Consider the following 22925-nt stretch of genomic DNA (forward strand, 5'->3'; position numbering starts at 1 on the left):
CTTTTTTTCCTTTCTGACAACCCCTTCTTCTTCTGCATTCTCTTCTCACCACGGCCTAACATTTTTAGGCACTGGAGGCCCTAGGTGATGCGAATGGTTAATGCGCTTGGCTAGTAACCAAAAAGTTGGAGGCTGGAATCTACCCTCGGAAGAAAAGCCTGGAGACCTACTTCCAAAAAAATCAACCACTGAAAACCCTACTGAGCCCAGCTCTACTGAGCGCAAGTCTCTGTTGCTACAACCTACTCTGAGAAAAAAAAAAGATCCCAAAAGTTTTTGTGCGCATGTTTAAAAACTGTGCTCTGTCCATCTCCCCCCACCACGTAATTAAAAGGTACTGTAGCCCACCTGCTTCACCTAATCCTGAACTGCTAAAGCCCACTTCTCAAATCACCCAAGTTGGAGACCTAATTCCAGTCCTAGGCTGATGAAAGTCCCTCTGTAAATTCTCTACTCAAGAAATCACTGAGGCTCTGTTCTTAGCTTCTCCCTCCGTTTCTTACAAACCGACTTGATGATTCAACACAGGCTTCCCAGTGAAACCGTGAGGGGGGCTAAAACCGCATTTAGCAGTCCCCCCTCCTGGCTTCCGTTTTCAGGTGCCTCTTCGCCCACGTTCCCTGCTTGCTGTCTCAGTGCTGCCCTGGGTGCCCAGAGTCTCCCGCTGTGCAGAGCCACAGGCCAGCCCACACCGCCCACGCCTGGATCAGTCTCTTCTCTCTTTGCCTCCAGCAAGGCCCACACGCTGCACATCCCGTTCCAGCTTCCATCCTAGCTGCTTCTGTTGGAAAGCACAGTGGTAATACACTAATCATCATTTAGAGACGCTGACTGGAATGGTTTAACTGGTCACCGCTCAAGGGTAGCCTGTATTTGAGCAGTTGACGAGGAACTAACACACTGGTCCTGCGAGAGCTTCTAGCCTCGGACAAAGTAATGGAGGAGAGGTTTGGGCAGAGCAGCCTCCCCGAAACCTGTGAAACCAAGACATAAAACAGACTGCCTGCTTGGTGTCTTACCGCTGAACAGCCATTCTCTCACCTCGGTGCGTGAGGGGGTCCAGCTACCCCACTGGCCTTAGTGGGATTATCAAAAGCCGTAGTTTTTTAAAACCCCCCAATTTCCTCTGTAAAAGGGTCAAATTTATATTGTGCAGTTTCCTCTCTTTTAACAACCTTGCCAACAAATACTTGGCATTTTAAAATGAAACTTGATTTTAAGCCCTCAGTTAATGTTACCTTTTTTTTTAAAATTTTTACTCACCTCAAAGGATACCGAATCATCACCTTCTTTGGAATTCTAAAATATCATGGAGAGACAGGGCAGACTTTTATATTTTATTTTATTCAACAAAGTGGTCTGAAATGTATCTCAGGATTAAACGTATGCTATCTTGGAGCTGTCAATATACACAGGGGCCTTTCTAATTATTAAATGACAATATTTGAGGTATATACACCAAACAATTTGAACTGCTTTCCAGAGAATAAATTTCAGCAGATATTCTCAGATGGAAATGATCTGCTTCTCTCATGAGTATCAAGTAATAAACAGCCTACAAAGCTTGTTGTAATGTTTTTCTATTTAAAAACAGGAAAATACATTCAAATTGTAGTTACCAGAAGGTAGCTTTTTCACCAAGACTAGGAAACAATACATTAGTATGTTCTGTTATCGTCAGGTGCCGTCCAGTCAGTTCCGACTCATGGTGACCCCACGTGCAACACAACAAAACTCTGACTGGTCCTGAGCCCTCCTCACAATCGTTGCAGCCGCTGTGTCAATCCATCTCATTGAGGGTCTTCCTATTTTTCGCTGGCCCTCTGCTTTATTAAACATGATGTCCTCCAGGGACTGGTCCCTCCTGATAACATGTCCAAAGTACATGAGACGAAGTCTCACCATCCTCGCTTCTAAGGAGCATTCTGGCTGTACTTCTATATGTTACCAAGTGCTGTTGAGTCGATTTTGGCTGCTAACTGCAAGGTCATATTTGAACTCCCAACCTTTCAGTTAGCAGCCGAACCCTTAACCACTGCGCCAGCAGGGCTCCATCTAGAAGTCACGTAAAACCTCAGATCAGTTGAACACATTCCAAGTGATGTGCGGAGACTCCCCACGTCTCCCTGTTTGCCATGTGACACCTGCGGAGAGCTCCAGCCTTTTAGTAAACAACCACGGCTCTAAAGTGAGCGCTGCGACAGTGAACTACAGAACGTGTATAGATAGCTCTTGCACAATATACTTCCCTGAATCTCTCTTTCCACAAAATGGTTTTGAAATAAATTGGAGACAGCATTTTCCTATACATTTTAGAGATGGAAAGATCCAAGTGACCAAAAAGGTCATGGCAGTTTTCCCAGGGTACTTGGACAATCAACACTGTGGTCATGTCCTTCCCAGCCCTACTTCTCCCAGCCACCGACTGTTTACGCGGTCAATGAAACTCTACTTGGGAGATACCCTAACCTTTATTAGAAGGAAAATTTCAGTCCTAACTATGTTTACGGCCTTGTTAGCATATCACAAGTATGGTAACCGTATAGCATAGAAGAATGGTTCTCAGCTCTGGCTTTGGATTTGAATCCTCTGGGGAGTTTCCAAAAATATTCATGCCTAGGCCCTGCTTCAGGCCAGTTATGGTGCAAAAGGAAAACATGGGGCCCCTTGTTCAAAAAATACTAAGAATTTTAAGATGGCAACAGCAGTGTTGAACCAAGCGTAGGGCCTTTCTGAGTCAACGTTTGCACAGGTCATATGCCCATGAAGCCAACCCAACATGTATTTTTTTTTTTTTAAAGATAAGGTTGAGACCAGCATGATTAGATTATGACCAGCCTTTACAAAACTATACGGTTAGGTTAATGAAAGCCCAGTGATTTAAGCTGATTGACAACAGCACAACTTGAGGGGAAATACTTATGAGTCATGAAGGCTTACCTCTAAGATTAACAGATACTGGTTTTTTGAAAACCTACATTCTTGATCCACAGAGAGACCCCACAGTGTACAGGACTCCAAAGGCTTCCACGGCCCTCAGGATAAGGTTAAGGGTCCTAGACTTATCCCTTTCTTGGCCCAGTTCTTGGCCCAGAAAGTTGGTGAAGTGAATCCTTCCAAATGGCTAGTCCGTTCTTGGGGTGATATAGGATATTCAATTAATTTAGATGTCCCAGAATCTTTCTAGAGCTGACTGCTACCTGTAATTTTACCCTCTTAATGGTCATGGAGGAGCCCTGGTGGCACAGTGGTTAAGAACTATGGCTGCTGACCATAAGGATGGCAGTTTGAATCCACCAGCTGCTCCTTGGAAACCCTAGGGGTAGTTCTACTCTGTTCTATAGGGTCGCTATGATTCGAGTCGACACAGCAGCAATGGGTTTGGTTTTTGGTTTGGTTAATGGTCATGGAACTACCTAAGGGGCAGGAAAAAGTATAACTAGACCAGTGCCAAATAGCAAAGGTGAGAATGGGGCACAGCTAATTGTGGCAGTCATTGAGTCTGCCTGGAGTTCCATATGGCCTCAAGAATATAGAGGCACTGAGAGCCCTGGTTCTAGAGATGAATGGAACCAGGTTTCTAGCACCAACACCATTTCACCAGTGGAGACAGTGGTGGGAAAATATGGCCAGTAGCAAGATTCTCTGAGTGGCTTTAGAAAAATATATGCTTGCCCATAAGCACTCAGGTCAATGAAACAAAAGCTGCAAGATACCAGAAGAGAAACGTATGCACATTAAAACACAAAATCCAAACCCAATTACCTGGTAACATATGATGAACAGGGGTGGCTATGTTGATGTCCTGGAGATGCTTAAGTGTTTCTGTATGAAACAGACGAAGTGTGGACCCAGATGTAAAGGCGATCCAAATTCCAACGCCAGCCACAGCCATGTGAGAGATCACCATGCCTTCTTCTTGGTGGGCCTCAAGCTGATTCTGAGAAAATCAATGAGAAGGTAATAGATGGGAGTATTAGGGGAATGTACTTGTAGGTTACAACACTGTGGCACAAAGTCTGTTCAGATCGGTCCTCTGAAGTTCACAGGAGGGCTTCACGTTGTGTGATCTGTCCTGACCATGAACGGCCCTGGTGGAACTCTGGAGCTACTCCGCAGGCACGTTCAGTGATCTATAACACAATCGAGACTGTTACTCTAAAACTACAGACACTCCTGTGTTTTTTTTTACCCCAAGCAGATCAAAGTACTTCACCGAACTTAAAAAATTTTTAACTATCATAGCACCCTTGTGAGCTGAGAAAGCTACAACTTTGAAGACATATAGCCACCATAAGCACGCAAAAGACCCAGATCCCACTAACCGAAAACCAAACCTGTTGCCGCTGAGTTGATTTCGACTCATAGTGACCCTAAAGGACAAAGTACAACTGTTCCAGAGGGTTTCCAGCGAGTGGCTGGGGGATTCAAACTGCCGACCTTTTGGTTAGCAGCCTGAGCTCTTAACCACTGGGCCACCAGGGCTCCAAATCCCACTAAGGAAGCGCTGAAATAACAGGGTTGTGTCCAAAAGTAAACACAAGGCCACTGAGTGGGCAGGCAAAAGGAGGAAAAATAACAGAGAGGTGGGAGTGAGCAACGGGACTATCTGGCAACTACAAAGTCTGCAACTGCCCAAGGAGGTCAGTCACTTTCCATTTGATTCCAGGCATGTCGCCTCGTCACTCCATTCTCAAAAACATTTCAAATTTCTGGTTGCCCAAAGAATAGTCTCACCTCGCTAGCCTTGATTGTGAGGTCCTCTTAAAAGTCAGGCTCTACTGCCCTGAGCTCTTTCTGCAGGGAACACCTTCAAAATTGGGTTTCCCATGTTTCTCTGAATTTGCATTCCCTCCTCCAAACTTCTGTTCCCCTGGAAGAGCCACTTTTGGTTTCTCTACTTGACCAAGTCATCCCCAAGCTCCCAGGCTCAGCTAAAGCCCCACTTCTTTATCCTTATAACCCTGGTCTACAGGGAACCCCAGAACTACCTCTGTCAGGGTCCCTTATTGTCCTATCTGATGCCCTCATCTATTTTCTCACGTGTATGCGTGACGTCTGCAGCTCTTCATGGCAGGAACCATGCTGCAGCCATCTGCACTACTAGTACCTCACATACCACCTGGCCTCGCACATGGCTGGTGCCTGGCAAGAAACGTGTGTTGCTGCGATTACTGCCTATTAGGAATTGGTGGAAATGAGTGAGGGGTAGGAATGAGTCTTAGAGATACAGTGTAAAGAAATACCATTCTAAATAAATTCTTGAAATTTACAGAGACTACAATCCTATATAATTCTATAAATTTAAGCAGTATAACTTGAAATCCTGCACGAAAAAAAAAAAAAAAAGACTTACATCTCTGACCTAAGAGTTGTTCTGCAACTTTTCAGAAGGTGAATGACCATTTATAATCAACTAAATTACTGAGAAGATTGTGCTTATCCCCCTTTGCATACCCAGTTTCTGGCACAGAGTCTGGCATCAAACTGATGCACAAAAAAGGTTCATTGAATTAAACTCTTAATGATGTACCGACACATATAGGGTAGCTAAAAGTCGGAATTGACTCGATGGCAACAGATTGGTTGGTTGGTACAGAATTAAATACGCTAAAAATGAAGATGACTATATTAGAGTATCTATTTTAGTTGGATCTGAAATACCATATCCTAAAGCACAGCTTCTTTTCAATCTAAGATTTCACTGGAAAAGATAGATGTGGCTGGACGTATAAGCAGGGGCTAAAGAGACTGAGGGAAGAAGCTGCACGAGGAGGGGGAAGCTTCCTGAAGTCTAGTGCCCGGGGGCCACGATGGTGATGAAGGAAGCAGAACTGTGCCTGTGCCTCTTCACTGAGCAGGTACGGTTGGGTGAGCTGCTCTACGACACATCACTGCAAGTCTCGTTCTGGCTTCACATTTACTTATCTGTCTACTGGCAGCAAAGCTTTCTCTCACTAGAGTTCCATGTCAACTTTAAAGTGAGGAAATGTGGAGGGCCTTGGGCTGAGTAAGGGCAGCTTTGGAGTAAAGATCTGGAGACCTCTTGGCTAGGTAAGTCACTTCATCCCTCTGCTCTGTTTCATCAATATAAGGAGTTTCTGTGATCACTAAAGTCCACCCCATTTCTAAAATGCCCGTTATATCCAACTTTGTAAATGTCTGCTTATTATATGCATATGATTTCCTCATAGCTACTTCAATAATCCAAAATTTAATTTAAATATTTATCAATGGAAATAAACTCATGTTCACAGTTACAAAGCAACCCCTGAGTCACTGACTTAGCTCTTAAATATAGACTGTACTTCCTAGGCCCTACTAGGACATGACTCATTAGGCACAAAGATCAGAAATATTTTTACAAATTGAAGTTTACCAAGATCTCTGATGTCTGCAAGTACAGGCAGTGTAGTGCAGCAGAAACGGTACTTACCTGGGAGATAGGAAGGTTGAGTGTGGATTCCAGATTGTTCCAGTACTGGTATATTTTTGATTCCCATACCTCCCCATCCTCTTCCTCACACCCCTGTCTACCTCTGATGCCCTTGACTTTGCCTCCTACTTCACAGGCGGAGGCAGCTCACAGACATACACACTCCCTCAATTTTCCATTCTTCAACCTGAAAATTTATCAAAATCCACGGCAATTTTCTTTCTGCCTTGCTCTGGGTAAACTCCTCCCCAACACTGGCTCCTTCATGCCCTGCTCTCCCATTTCCTCCTAGACTTGGCACCCTTCCTCTACTTTTTCTATTCAGCCCTGAAACATGGACAAGTCTCACTAATCTTAAACTAATAATAAGAAAAAAAGGGCAGGCGGAGGGAGAATAAAGAAAAGGCTTTGTATCCCTCTTTTTCTCCTTTCCCTTACAGTCAGGTTTCTTCGAGCAGTCTGTGGGTGCTGTCCTGAACCCCTACGTCTTGTATCTCATCAATGTGTGTCAGGTGATATCCACCCCATTGTTTTACTTGCCAATGACCTCCTGAATTGCCAGTTCAGTCATTTTTGGTTGGTCATGGTGTACAATCCTTTCTATACGGTTCTGGATGCAGTTTGTCAATGTTTGGTTGGGGATTTTTGGATCTATATTCATAAGGGATATTGGGTAATGGTTTTCTTTTATTGTGATGTCTTTGTCTCATTTTGGTACCAGAGTAATGTTGACCTCATAGAATGAATTGGAGAATGTTCTCTCCTCTTTTATTTTTTGTACAGTTTGTGAACGACTGGTGCTAATTCTTCTTTAAATATTTTGTACAATTCACCAGTGAGGCCATCTGGCTTTGAGCTTTCTTTGTGGCATTTTTTTTTTGCAAATTGCTAAATCAATCTTTTTACTTGTTATAGGTCTATTAAGATTTTTCTATTTCTTCGTGAGTCAGTTTTGATAGTTTGTGTATTTCTAGAAACTTGTCCATTTCATCTAAATTATCTAATTCGTTGGTATACAATTCTACTTGTTGTTGTTGCTGCTAGGTGCCGTCGAGTCGGTTCTGACTCATAGCGACCCTCTGCACAACAGAACGAAACACTGCCTGGTCCTGCGCCATCCTTACCATCGTTGTTATGCTTTAGCTCATTGTTGCAGCCACTGTGTCAATCCACCTTGTTGAGGGTCTTCCTCTTTTCTGCTGACCCTGTACTCTGCCAAGTATGATGTCCTTCTCCAGGGATTGATCCCTCCTGACAACATGTCCAAAGTATGTAAGACGCAGTCTCACCATCCTTGCTTCTAAGGAGCATTCTGGTTGTACTTTTTCCAAGACAGATTTGTTCATTCTTTTGGCAGTCCATGATATATTCAATATTCTTCGCCAACACCACAATTCAAAGGCATCAACTCTTCTTCAGTCTTCCTTATTCTCTGTCCAGCTTTCACATGCATATGATGCAACTGAAAATACCATGGCTTGGGTCAGGCGTACCTTAGTCTTCAGGGTGACATCTTTGCTCTTCAACACTTTGAAGAGGTCCTTTGAAGCAGGTTTGCCCAATGCAATGCGTCTTTTGACTTCTTGACTGCTGCTTCCATGGCTGTTGATTGTGGATCCAAGTAAAATGAAATCCTTGACAACTTCAATCTTTTCTCTGTTTATCATGATGTTGCTCATTGGTCCAGTTGTGAGGATTTTTGTTTTCTTTATGTTGAAGTGTAATCCATACTGAAGGCTGTGGTCTTTGACGTTCATTAGTAAGTGCTTCAAGTCCTCTTCAATTTCAGCAAGCAAGGTTGTGTCATCTGCATAACGCATGTTGTTAATAAGTCTTCCTCCAATCTTGATGCCCCGTTCTTCTTCATATAGTCCAGCTTCTCGTATTATTTGTTCAGCATACAGATTAAATAGGTATGGTGAAAGAACACAAACCTGACGTACACCTTTCCTGACTTTAAACCAATCAGTACTCCCTTGTTCTGTCTGAACAACTGCCTCTTGATCTATGTAAAGGTTCCTCATGAGCACAATTAAGTTTTCTGGAATCCCCATTCTTTGCAGTGTTATCCATAGTTTGTTAGGATCCACACAGTCAAATGCCTTTGCATAATCAATAAAACACAGGTAAACATCCTTCTGGTATTCTCTGCTTTCAGCCAGGATCCATCTGACATCAGCAATGATATCCCTGGTTCCACATCCTTATCTGAAACTGGCCTGAATTTCTGGCAGTTCCCTGTCAATACACTGCTGCAGCCGTTTTTGAATGATCTTCAGCAGAATTTTGCTTGCATGTGATATTAATGATATTGTTCTATAATTTCCACATTCGGTTGGATCCCCTTTCTTGGGAATAGGCAGAAATATGGATCTCTTCCAGTCAGTTGGCCAGGAAGCTGTCTCCCATATTTCTTGGCATAGACGAGTGAGCATCTCCAGCACTGCCTCTGTTTGTTGAAACATCTCAATTGATATTCCATCAATTCCTGGAGCCTTGTTTTTCGCCAATGCCTTCAAAGCAGCTTGGACTTCTTCCTTCAGTACCATTGGTTCCTGATCATATGCCACCTCTTGAAATGGTTGAATATCGACTAATTCTTTTTGGTACAATGACTTTGTGCATTCCTTCCATCTTCTTTTGATGCTTCCTGCATCGTTTAATATTTTCCCCATGGAATCCTTCACTATTGCAACTCGAGGCTTGAATTTTTTCTTCAGTTCTTTCAGCTTGAGAAACGCCGAGCATGTTCTTCCCTTTTGATTTTCCATCTCCAGCTCTTTGCACATGTCATTATAATATTTTGTCTTCTCGAGAGGACCTTTGAAATCTTCTCTTCAGTTGTTTTAATTCATGAATTCTTCCTTTTGCTTTAGATGCTCGACACTCAAGAGCAAGTTTCAGAGTCTCCTCTGACATCCACCTTGGTCTTTTCTTTCTTTTTCCTGTCTTTTCAGCGATGTCTTGCTTTCTTCATATATGATGTCGCTCCACAACTTGTCTGGTCTTCAGTTACTAGTGTTCAATGCGTCAAATCTATTCTTGAGATGGTCTCTAAATTCAGGTGGGATACACTCAAGGTCGTATTTTGGCTCTCGTGGACTTGCTCTGATTTTCTTCAGTTTCAGCTTGGACTTGCATATGAGCAATTGATGGTCTGTTCCACAGTCGGCCCCTGTCCTTGTTCTGACTGATGATATTGAGCTTTTCCATTGTCTCTTTCCACAGATGTAGTCAATTTGATTTCTGTGTGTTCCATCTGGCAAGGTACATGTGTATAGTCACCATTTATGTTGGTGAAAGAAGGCATTTGCAATGAAGAAGTCGTTGGTCTTGCAAAATTCTATCATTCGATCTCCGGCATTGTTTCTATCACCAAGGCCATATTTTCCAACTACTGATCCTTCTTCTTTGTTTCCAACTTTCGCATTCCAATTGCCAGTAATTATCAATGTATGTTGATTGCATGTTCGATCAATTTCAGACTGCAGCAGCTGATAAAAATCTTCTATTTCTTCATCTTTGGCATTAGTGGTTGGTGCGTAAATTTGAATAACAGTCGTATTAACTGGTCTTCCTTGTAGGCGTATGGATATTACCCTGCAACTGACAGTGTTTTACTCCAGGATAGATCTTGAAACGTTCTTTTTGACAATGAACGCGACACCATTCCTCTTCGAGTTGTCACTCCAAGTATAGTAGACTATATGATTGTCCGATTCAAAACGGCCAATACCAGTCAATTTCAGCTCACTAATGCCTAGGATATCGATGTTTATGTGTTCCATTTCATTTTTGAAGATTTCCAATTCTACATAGTATTCCCTTATAATCCTTTTTTTTTTTTTTTTTCTGTAAGGTTGGTAGTAATGTTGGTAGTAAAAATCATTCCTGGTTTTAGTAATTTGAGTCTTTTTTTTTTTCTTGGTCAGTCTCAACGATATTTCTTAAACCTTACTTACCTATTTGCCTTCTCTTTACATTAAACTCTGATGACCAATCTTGCTTCTAAAATGCTTTCTCACTTTGGTTTCTGAGAAGCTGTACTCTACTGGTCTTGTATCTTGTGCTCTGGCTACTCCTTCTCAGACTTCTATCAGAACTCATCTTTCTCTTTGTACCCGTAAGTGGTCAGTATCTGTGGCCTGATCCTCCAGCTCCTTCACTCTACACAAGCCTGCCTATTCCCATAGCTTCAACAACCACAAGCAATACAAATATATGGAGCCCTGGTGGCACAGTGGTTAAGAGTTACGGTTGCTAACCCAAAGACTGGCAGTTTGAATCCACCACTCTCTCCTTGGAAACCTTGTGGGGCAGTTCTACTGTCCTATAAAGTGGCTATGAGTCAGAATCAACTCGACAGCAATGGGATATATATATGTAAAAGAGTAAATCACTGTACAAACTATATATCCAACTGCCTAATGAATACCTCCTCCTGGAAATCCTACTTACACCTCAAACTAAGCGTGGCAAATGAGAACTGCTCATTGCCCACCCCTGAGAAAGCCATCTTACTATTCTCCTTATAAGCCTCTCTTGTGTCAGTAAACAGTCCTACAATCTAACGAGGTACAGAGACCAGCAACCTGAGAGTTAACCTGTCTTCATCCTTTTAGACAGGAAGTAAAACAGGGAAAGAACAAAGGCCTTAGGATGAGACCAAAGAACTCTGATCTCTGGCGAGACACTAGAATCTTTAACTGCTGGCAAAATAATCTTCTGAAATGGCTCACCATTACATACGGCAATGGTGGTGTTCAAAAGAAAACTATACATAAGCCTGCTACAAGAAATACAGTCAAACGTGACTGCTTTCAGCAGGCACAGGGCCTCCCCAGCACTGTCCACGGGGCCCTCCTTTGAGCTCAGAGCGAGCCCTGAGGAACCTCCTTTGCATACTTAAAAGAAGATAGTCTAAAAATCAGCTAGCTGACAAGACAAAAGGCAAGTTCCCCTGTATTAAGAGGTCTCTTTTGAAAAGACACGTGCCTACCTGCTTCAGCCTCACTTCCGGCACTCTCTCACACCCACCCTCTATGTCCAGGCAGAGGAAAGTGTCTGCAGTTCCTCAGGGATCGGCTTTCACCACCTTTACACACGCTGTTCCTTCTCTCTGAAACGTTCTCCTCCATTCCTTCTTCCAGTGAATCCCTACTACTCCTAGACAGGGTTCATTTCAGGCAGACACAGCCCGTGCAGTCACACAGCACTCCGGGCAGACACAGTCCATGCAGTCACACAGCACTCCGGGCTCCTCTAAGTGCCCCATGTTGAGTTGACACTCTGCTGCTGCCATCTTGAAATTCTCAGTAATTTTTGAACAAGGGGTTCATCAAATTACGCAGCCAGTCCCGACCCTAGATATCAGCTTGATGCGCCTCTCTGATGGCCCTGGCGGAGCTGTGTGTAATCCTCAAAGTTTCTACAGCACTCTGTTCCTATTTTGGGTGCCCCAACTTTTCTGGGAGTTGAGAATAAGGTCTGTGTCTTACTCATCTTTGTTGTCTTGGTTTTTGTTTTTTTGCACAATGCCCAGTACTTTAGTAATTACATGTTTCTGCGGGATGATGAGTTACATAAACATTTAGCCCTGTGACCTTGGGCATGTCTGTTACTTTCTCTCAGTCTTGTTCTTCTGACTGAAAAAAGGAAAATTGGGTAGCGGGACCTCTATGTCTCCTTTCATCTTAAAATTGTGTGATTCTAAACGGCTCTGAAAGTAAGCAGAAAACCCATCCATATTGCCACCGAGTTGATTTCGACTCATAGCGACCATATAGGACAGAGTAGAACCATCCCATAGGGTTTCCAAGGAGCAGCTGATGGATATGAACTGCTGACCTTTTGGTTAGCAGCTGAACGCTTCACCGCTGCACCATGAGGGGTCCAAGCAGACACAGACTGGTATACGGTTTTGCTTAGGAATCCTGGGTTTGTTCTGCTACTTTGTGCTGATTTTGTCTGTGCTCTGTGTTTGTCTTTCTTCTAAAGAATGACAAGAATTTATTTAAGAGAAAAACATACACCAACTCATAAAATCACTGTGCTGTTGTTAGTCTGATTTTAGTTATTTTATTTTTTGGAATTTTATTCTCTTTTTCTCTTCGATTGGGAAGGGGGTCCTTTTCTTCCCTTTCCTTTTTTTTTTTTTTTTGGTCAGAACACAGTATGTTGTAGAAAATCAAGAGTAGAAATAACAGGTTTTAATTTTAAACAGCTATTTCCGAAACCCTGGTGGCATAGTGATTAAGTGCTATGGCTGCTAACCAAAACATCAGCAGTTCCAATTTGCCAGGCACTCCTTGGAAACTCTGTGGGTCAGTTCTACTCTGTCCTACACGGTTGCTACGATTTGGAATCGACTCGATGGCAGTGGGTCTGGTTTTTGGTTTTATAGTAGTTACACTGAAATAAACTGTGAAATCTGGGCCTCTAAGAAACAAATCTGTGCCCTGAGCACCTGCCAGAAATTCAGGATAGTTACTAGCCTTTTCCTAAATGTTAACCTACTTTTAGAAAGGTACTCATGTTTCTAACACTCTAAAATTTAAATTAAAATAAATTTAATTTATTTTAATAAATTAAATAAACCCAGTGTAGAAAACCACACGTAGTGGGGAAAGGAAAAAGAAGAACCCTAAATCTATTTAAAAAAATCCAGGTGAGTGTAGCTTTCAATTTGGCAGTTATAACGTGTTCTGTCCCCTCTTCTTAACAACCACCCTCAGAAGAAGGCAGGGGTGGATATTCTGCCCTGTCGTACGAATGAAGCACTGAGGGTCAGAAACTTTAAGTGGTTTGTCAAGTGCTGCTCCGCTTTTACGTGCCAGATCTGGGGACAGGAGCCTGGGCCATCCTCAACTTTTAATTGTACCAACTATAGCATCAGAGTAAAATTACTTTATGGACACTTATACTCGGGATACGCTTTTTCTTCCAAAAGTTGCTTCAGGATGTACCTCGTGTCTTCCATCCACGCACTAAGTCCCTCTCCAAACCTGCAGCCTGACAGACCCTGTCGTCATTTCAACGACATGTTGCCCACGTATCTGGAATCTTTCTTTTCGGCCGCTACTGCTGGCACCCCATCCCAGCAGGGTGGAGATGTATCATGATTTTAGACCTCGAGAGCTGTGCCAATATCTGAGCTGTGGATTCTCCTGCACCACAGGAATTGCGTGATGAATTTCAGGTTTTCAGGAGAGAGCAGGCTTTTACTTTTCTCTATATAAATGTATTTACTTTGGTACTAAAAATAGAGAGGAGACTTACATTTGGTTCCAAACGTACTACTTTTCTCTGTGTCTCCAAGGTTTATAGCATATAAGTTATCTAGGTCACGTGGAAATAATATTTTAATTATAATAAAGTCATACTTTGGAAACGTTATTTCAGTCTGGAATCACCTTCGTAAGAAACCATAGTTTCAGTCTTTTGGCATTAATTTATGACCAAAATAATACACTGTTTTTGGAGAAATGTTTTAAAGAAATGTCATTGTAGTAGTATAATTCCCTCTCTGTGAAAACAAATCAAATACAGGCTAATAAAATGTTATTTCTGGCTCTTAGATATTATATTTATTTTAATAATAATTTATCCTATTAATAAATGAGAACCACAACTAGAGTGCTTTTTGCTAGGTACTTTTCTATTTTCTTTCATCTACATAACAGCCTGAGAGGTGAGAATTATTCTAAATTTATAAAGCAAACAAATGAGGCTTGGTTAATTGGTTTATACATGATCACCTGGTAGTAAATGATTGAGTCAGAATTTGAACCTTGCCTTTTAAAATACGTAATTACTAAGATGATACTGTTGATGGTATGGAGGGAAAGTGAAAAAAATCAATCAAGAAGCTGTTTACAGCATCTGTCAAAGTGCCCACACAGTGCCGGCATTCATTAACTATTTGCTCAATGCTTGACTGAAGATTTCTTATTCTAAAATCAAACAAAAAAAAAACCCAAACCCATTGCCATCGAGTCGATTCATAGCAACCCTATAAACCCATAAAACCAAACCTACTGCCATCAAGTCAATTCCAATTCATACAGGGACACAGTAAATCTGGCCCATAGGGTTTCCAAGGAGTGGCTGGTGGATTCCAACTGCTGACCTTTTGGTTAGCAGCCAAGCTCTTAATCACTGTGCCACCAGGGCTCCAACACAGGGTACATGAAACAGTAAGTATCAGATGGATAGAAGTAGAAACAGTAAGTTACTACAAAAATATTGTGCAAAAATAATTTAAAATACTATCTTGTACTCTGTATTTTTGAAAATGACTTTTTTTTCCCCTCTCTTACTGTGAACTGTCTCGTGTGGCCACATAGCCATCGTCCAGTCAGTAGACTGTTTTCTTTTACTGACTTTAGGGGGCAAGTTCTTCACTGAGGAGGCTGGAGACACTATCAAAACAAACAAAAGAGAAAAAAACAGAAAGAGCCTAAGACGTCCCAGTCCAGAGACCTAGTTGTTATTTGCAACTTTGTCCACACGTGTGTGGCCTCGTGATCCTTAACAAGAACTTAACCTCTTGAGGCCTCAGGATACACACCCTCAGATTTCTTCCCTAGTCTAAGATGATATCAATCTGCATTTTGATGAATTCACTGTTACTCTGATCATTGTCAACAGTCCGCGGCTGACACCTAAATTCCAGTTTTTGAGACTATAAAGCATGTCACCAGAATATGTCTTTAAATAGGTTTTGTAAATATGTTAAAATGTGTTTCATAAAAAATCAGCAAAATAGTTTACAGGCCCCTAGTGAAGTGATGTGGGCAGTGGCTAAAGTGCTCGCTCGGCTGCTAAACTAAAGGTTGGAGGTTTTAGCCCACCAGCTGCTTTCTCTATGGGAGAAGGATGTGGCCGTCTGCTTCCATGAAGATTACAGTTTTGGAAACCCTATGGGGCAGTTCTACTCTGTCCTATAGGGTCACTATGAGTTGAAATCAGCTCAACGGCAGTGGGTTTTTGGAACAAATTGATAAATGCCTTCTAAGAACAGTCTACACAAATATTTTTAGAAGTCCATAATTACTAAAGCTTATTACCAAAATTTGTGGAGGTTTAGAACAACCATTTAGACATGTCCTCAGAGCCCTCCGAGATGAAACCGCATTCGCCATTCTAACGGAATGCGATCCCTCCGTCTGTGACTTTTTTGAGAAGGTCAAAGGAATTATTCCCGAGACGACTCGCCTCATTGGCTGAAAAAAACATGTTATCAGAGTTTCTACTTAGCTAGAGATGGTAACGAACAGACGGGAGAAAACTGAATCTGCATAAATTTTTATAATAAAGCAATATACGGACATGGCTAAAAAATCCAAAAGGTAGAATATAGGGTAAAATTCATCCTTTTGTCTCCCATTCCCACTCCCCTACTTAGAAGTGACAGGTTTCTGTATTACTTTTCACAAGTTTTTATGCAATTGCAAACATACACATGCGTGTGTGCACGTTATACCACCATTAGCTAACACACACAATGTTTATTAGAAGCTGCGTTTGCCCCTCTGTGTGTGTATGTCCATCTCCACAACACTAATTACAGACTGTTCTGCAACTCGCCTTTTTCCACCTTATAATATACCCCTGCATCACTAGCTACACATATTCTTTTTTATGATTGCAAAGGATCCCGTTATTTAACCGGACCCCCTTCAATGTTCATTTAAAATATTTCAAATTATTTGTGACGACCAACAACGTTGCCGCGAATATCCTCACATATATTCGTGCAAGTGTACCTATGACTTCCTAGCAGTGGAATTTCTAGGGCAAGAGACGCGCTCTGAACGCTGACAGGTAATACACGATTGTCTTCCAAGGTGCTGCACTCATGTACACCTCCACCAGCAGTGTCAGACGGCTTGTGTGCCCTCACCCTCGCCAATGTGACGGCATTCAACTTTCAACCTTTGCCAATCAGAAAAAAGAGCTCTGGTGGCGTAGCGATTAAGAGCTTGGCTGCTAACCAAAAGGTCTGCCGTTCAAATCCACCAGCCGCTCCTTGGCAACCCTAGAGGGCACTTCTACTCTGTTGCGTAGGGTCGCTGTAAGTTGGAATCAACTCGACAGCAACAGTTCATGGGATCTGAAAAATGGTATCTTGTTTTAAGTCACAATTTTTAGTTATTAATGAGGCTAATGTGTATATGTGTGTGTCTATATGTAGTGTGTGTGTGGTGTGTATGTGTGATTATTCTGTAGTGTGTGTGTGTGGTGTGCGTGTATGTGATTATTTACATTTCTTTTTTTTGGTAAGCTGCCTTTTCATGTCCTCTTAACATTCACTATTAGGTTGGCTGTCAACTTTTTAAAGTTAGTAAGAATTCTTTGTATACAAAGAAAATCAATTCTTGGTCATATATACAGCAAACATTTTCTGAATTTATTTATAAAAACTTTATATATGTATGCACATATATATATACATAAAAAATATACATATATATATGCACACACACACATTAGAGTGGAAAAAAGTTAAGAAACTTTACTAAATGTATCTTTTTCTTTCCCTACTATGGCAACTTCTGGGTTTGTGCCATGGTTGGAAAGGCTTTTCCCACCACAAAGTAATAAAAACATTCTACCATTTTTTATGTTATAAATTCACGGCTTCATTTTCATGTTAAAATTTTGATCCAAATGGAATGTTTAGAATGGTAAGGAGATGGGGGTTTGAGATCTAGCTTTATTTTTTCCAAATGGCCAGCCAGCTGTCTCATTATCACTTCTTGAACAATGCATTTATCCCACTGATTTGAAGTGCCATTTTGATCAAATGTTAATTTTCCATATGTACTTCAGGACTCTCTATTACATTCGTACCAAATATATATTTTTGATGCATTATTAAACTCACAGTTTGTATAGGGTTCGCTCTCTGTGCTGTGCAGTTCCGTGAATTGACCGACACAGCACGTCACTCACCCACCATTAGGACATCATACAGAATAGTTTCACTTCTCTAGAAATGGCCTATACTCTACAGATTCACCCTGCCTCACCCCCAACCCTGGCAACCACTGATCTTTTCACTGTCTCTATCGTTTTGCTTCTTCCAGAATGACATATAGTTGGAATCACACAGTATGAAGCCTTTTCAGACTGGCTTCTTTCCCTTAGTAATACGCATTTGAGACTCCTCCATGCCTTGTCATGGTTTGACAGCTTATTTCCTTTTATCACTGAACGTTACATTTATTCATTCACCTACAGAAGAACATTTGGTTGCTTCTTCACATATACACACCTACTCCTCACTGTGTCGGAACTGACTCGACGGCACTTAATGATATACGTCTGGCAGTAACGAACACTGAGGTGCAAGGCAAGAGTAACACCGGCTGTGATGGTTATGCGTCAGCTTGGCTGGGCCACGGTTCTCAGTTGCTTGGCAGTTATGTAATGATGTAGTCATCTTCCATTTTGTGATGTGATGTGGTTATCCTCCATTTTTCCCTAACAGTGATTTTTGCATAATGACCTGGTCTTTGGACCCTAAATCATGTTGATAAGTGAGAAGTGGGTGTGTGTTTGTGTTGTGTGTGTACGTATATATATATTTTTAAATAACATTTATCGTGTTTAAGGTAGAAGTTTACACAGTAAATTAGGTTCCTATTTAACAATTCCTACACAAATTATTCAGTGACATTGGTTATGTCTTTCACAATGTATCAGCATTCTCATTCATTCCGATCTAGTTGTACCATTTCTAGTACTCTAGTTTCCCTGCCCCCTTACCTTCTCATCTTTGCTTTAGAGCAACTTTTTAGCATTTGGTCTCATATAGATGATTTTTTAAAGGGGTGCATTACTCATTCTTTATCTTATGAGCCAATCTGTTATTTACCTAAAAATTGACCTCAAGGGATAATTTTGGTTTAAGTTTAAAGAGTATTTCAGGGCAACAGTCTTGGGGAGTCCTCTAATCTCAACTGGTCCAGTGAGTCTAGATTTTTTTAAGACTTTGAGTTCTGTTTCACGTTTTTCCCCCTTTCTACCAGTATTCATCTATTGTGGCCCTGATCAGAATGGTCGGTAGTGGTAGCTAGGAACCATCTAGTTCTTTTGGCCTCAAAGTAGATGAGGACGTGGTTCACGTAGACTACTCATTGACTACTTACTTCTCTGAGTCTTTGGTTTTTCTTGTTCCAGACAAGTATAGACCAATAGCTGTATCTGAGACGACTGCACAAAGCCTTTTAAGACCCCAGGCACTACTCACCATACTGGGATGTAGAACATACACTTTATTTACTATGTTATGCCAATTAACTGAGTTGTCCCATGAGTATATGGTCCTAAGCCTTCAAACCCAGGAAACCAATTTTGGAAGGTGTTTGGTTATGTTTAAGAAGTATCCATAAATGTGTCCCCTATGTGGTTGATTTTATACATATGAACATACATGCCTGCACACACCTATGCCTACAGATAAGTCTACCTACATGTATGTATGAATATATTTTTTAAAGTAGTATGTTTCTGTTAACAGTTAAACAATGAACAATAATTCCCATGGACAAATGGTTAGAAAATGGTTGCTCGAGGTTTTAGTTAATCTTTCTTTCCAAACAAATTTTAGACACAATTTTCTTTTGGTGCATGCCTACAAGCGAGAGGCTGCCCGAGTTCTCTAGGTGCCAGAGTCTTTCTTTGGCTTTCAACATTGGAAATTAATAGGGGATATTTCTGAAAGGCATCTTTTCCATACTGTGCTGTCACTTAAAATAACTTACCTCTATAGAATGGGTCTCAATGCTGATTATAAAAACTTGGCCTCCAGAAGCAGCCCATAATGTATCTTCCATCAGCAGTAGACTTCTAACTGGCAGGACGCCTAATTTTATCACTTTTTGAGGCTCAGAATTCCACGATCCATCTAAAAAGGAAATATTTCTTTTAATTACATTCAAATTCTATTATAAACACTAATCAGCAATAAAGGTACAGGACCACAGACCACATTAAATAAGTCAATCAACAGATCACCTACAATTTCAATACTTATGCTTCGTTACAGGTGTGTCTAGGGTTCTAAGATTTAACACCACTTCAATAAGGCGAATTAACATAGTGTTTAGGCAGAGAGTAACCGTAGTCAGTAGGCATCAGGTATGACTCCAGGTCAATCACTTAACGTGTCCAGGGCAAATTTCTTATTCACCATAAGCTTCAGTTTCCTTCTCGGGATAAAAATGAGAATTATACTACCACCGGCCTCAAAGGCTATTGTGAGAATTAAAAATGACCAATGCATGTAAGACGTTCAGCAAGGTACCTAGCACACAGGTGTTCAATAAATACTATTATTGCAATAATAATACATATTATGATTTAGTCATCATTATAAAAAACTGGATCCAAAATAGGTGGGCAAATGTTTAAATTTCCCCATAACGTATTTTATTTTAAAATATCTCTTGATATGTACTACATCAAGGAGCCCTGGTGGCGCAGTGGTTAAAATGCTCAGATGCCAACTGAAAGGTCAGCAGTTCAAACCCATCAGCCATTCCACGGGTGAAAGATGTGGCAGTCTGCTTCCAAAGGGATTTAGAGCCTTTGAAACCCTACCCAGGGCAGTTCTACCCTGTCCTACAGAGTCACTGTGAGTGGGGATCAACTCGACAACAGTGGGTTTGGTTCATGTACTACGTCACAAGATTTTATATACATTTAAAACCAAAATCAGAAACCCTGGTGGCATAGTGGTTAAGGGCTATGGCTGCTAACCAAAGGTCTGCAGTTCAAATCCACCAAGCGCTCCTTGGAAACTCCACGGGGCAGTCCTATTCTGTCCTATAGGGTCGCTATGAGTCAGAATTGACTCGAAGGCAATGGGTTTGGTTTTTTTTTTTTTTTTTTGGTTTAAAATCAAAATCAAGGTAAAAAGAATTTCTCTCTTTTGATGAACTTGCTCTCTCTCCTGCACCATACTGATGTTACTAACTGCTCTTGAGTCAGTTCTGCCTCATGGTTGAGCCCATGTGTGCAGGACAGTGCTGCTCCACAGGATTTTCAAGGCTGTGACCTTTTGGAAGCAGATCACCAAGCCTGTCTTCTGAGGCACCTCTGGGTGGGTTCAAACCATCAACCTTCTGGCTGGTAGTCAAGTGCTTAACCATTTGTACCACCCAGGGATTCCTCGTAGCACAGGAAGTGATAAAAATATTTTTGTTTGAAAATATTTTCAAAGAGCTACTGATGAAGTTTATCAGGCTTCATACAAAGTATGAGTCAATGGCTTGGGTTTCAATTAAATATGATTTAAATAAATTTTAAAAGCAAATAACTGATATAATTATCCTATGTATAATTAAAATAAGTCCTTCAGTTTTCAAACTTAATATCAATTAGCCAAGATTCTTAAAAATAACTAAACTATTAGTTCACCAACACCTTTAACTTCCTAATCAAATAAAAATGCTTTGCTCAAGGAAAAGAGCAAGGTCTAGATTTACTTCTTATAACTTGTTCTGTATTTAGAGCACTGAACCTTTTAATACAAGACCTGTTTATGAATAACCATTTTAAGCTAAGGTGTATTAAAAGGCAACTATGCAAGTTTTGAATTTTGTGGCATACTTTCAAGTTATAATCCAACTTTAATGGAGATGTTCTAATGCTACAATTAGGCTCAAGAATGATGTAGGACAATTATTAGCCCCAAAGGACACTGGGCTGCCTTCCACTTACAATGTCTTCACTGGGGCCTGTGTATCATCACACAGTTCACACACGCACACACACAGTTCACACACACACACATTTCACACACATGCACACACAGTCCACACGCACACGCATGCATGCACATGCACACACACATTTCACACACGCACACACAGTTCACACACACATACGTACACGTGCACGCACAGTTCACACACACAGTTCACATGCACGCGGACATGCACGCGTGCACACACACACCATCTCATCGGGTACTCACAACAACCCTCTGAAGCATCATAGTCTCCATTTTATGATGGGATTATAGAGGTTCAGAGTGGAAATATTATTTTCTCCAAAATTCGCAATGTTTATAAGTGCATGGCACGGCAGGAAAATCCAGGTTTTCTACATCCTAGTTCAAAGCTCTATCTACTTCTGTCAGTCTGTCAGCATCCTCATACTGATGTCCTGTTACTGATCAGCACTGTCATATTCCTCCGAGGCAAGAACTCAAGAGAAAAAATGAGATACCCTACTTCAGACACTTTGTTTCGGTTAAGGATTAGCTCCTAACAACTGGACTTTGTTTTCTGAGGACCTAAGCTGTTCTTTGTACAGATTCGGTGTGCGTGTGTGCTCATCTCAAAATCCTCTAAGAAGGGTCAAAGACTGCAATGTTAGACATTAAAACATTGCACTGAGTTGGAGCCGACAGACTGCCTTTCTCATGATAACTTCTCCCTGGGTACTTTCACTCTAGGCCAGAGTTCCCAGGCGGGCTGCCCCTACCAAATCCAGCCCCTAGTGGTATTTGGTTTGGAACGCAAACTAATAAAGCTCTGAAACAACATTTAAAAATCTAGAGATTTCCTACACAATTCCCAAGTTCCTTCTTCCTTAAAAAAGTCAAAGGCTTGGTAACATAGACGGGGGCTGAGAAGCAGCTTCCCTCTTTAAAAGGCTCTGCGGCCTCTAGTTGGCCAAGTTCTTCCAACACCAACGAGAAAAGGTTGCTGACACTTGGCCCACTTTGTTGTTTTACCAGACATGCTTGCCCACAGAAGCTTGGCTAAGAAGACATTTAAAAACACATTCATTAATATCTCTTAGGCCCACAAAGAAATTAAAGCCACAGTTACAGACTATACAACAAATGTATTAAAACGCAAACTACGTAACACAGCTTATGGGACACAAGAAAGCTGGCAGGAGTGATGCTTTATCATCTTGAATTGACTTAATTAATATCAATTAATATAAAATGAATAAAGAAAGCTATGGAGTTAGGTAGGATGCCCAAAAGACCATCACACTATAAACTCAAGAAAAGGAAAGGTATTATAAACGGAAAAGCAGAAATGTAATCAAAACACAATAGAAAAAAATTCAGGATTATGTGAGAATCCCTACAAATTATACATTCCTCTAAGAAGCTTAGTCAAAGATAAAACGAGGGAGAACAAAAAACAAAAAACCCATTGCTCTCAAGTCCATTCGGACTCATACTGACCCTACAGGACAGAGTAAAGCTGCCCCACAGGGTTTCCAAGGAGCAGCTGGTGGATTCAAACTGCCGACTTTTTTGGTTAGCAGCCAAGCTCTTAACCACTGCAACACCAGGGCTCCAAAAGAGGGGGAAAAAAAACACTGAAAACACAAGAAGATATAAATGACTCTAACTGTACATATGGAAGAGATTTCTTTTTTAAAAAGGAAGTATATCCTAATGAAATAACATCGGAAACTTCAATGCTATGAATAATATTGATCTAGATTAGGA

General features: G+C 41.2%; 1 protein-coding gene across 5 annotated transcripts in view; it reads right to left on the reverse strand.

Moving 5' to 3' along the window:
• The window catches only part of ARHGEF10 (Rho guanine nucleotide exchange factor 10), a 178707-nt gene that overhangs the window by 13723 nt on the left and 142059 nt on the right, over positions 1 to 22925 (reverse strand). For all 5 annotated transcript variants that reach the window (XM_010591875.3, XM_010591874.3, XM_010591873.3 and 2 more), the window contains 2 exons: positions 19207 to 19349; positions 3766 to 3940 (listed from right to left, as the gene is read on the reverse strand). In XM_010591875.3, coding sequence (XP_010590177.1) covers positions 3766 to 3940; positions 19207 to 19349 — 318 coding nt within the window. The remainder of the gene's footprint in view (positions 1 to 3765; positions 3941 to 19206; positions 19350 to 22925) is intronic.

The sequence above is a fragment of the Loxodonta africana genome, chromosome 12, assembly GCF_030014295.1.
Source record: "Loxodonta africana isolate mLoxAfr1 chromosome 12, mLoxAfr1.hap2, whole genome shotgun sequence".
Taxonomy (NCBI): Eukaryota; Metazoa; Chordata; class Mammalia; order Proboscidea; family Elephantidae; genus Loxodonta; species Loxodonta africana.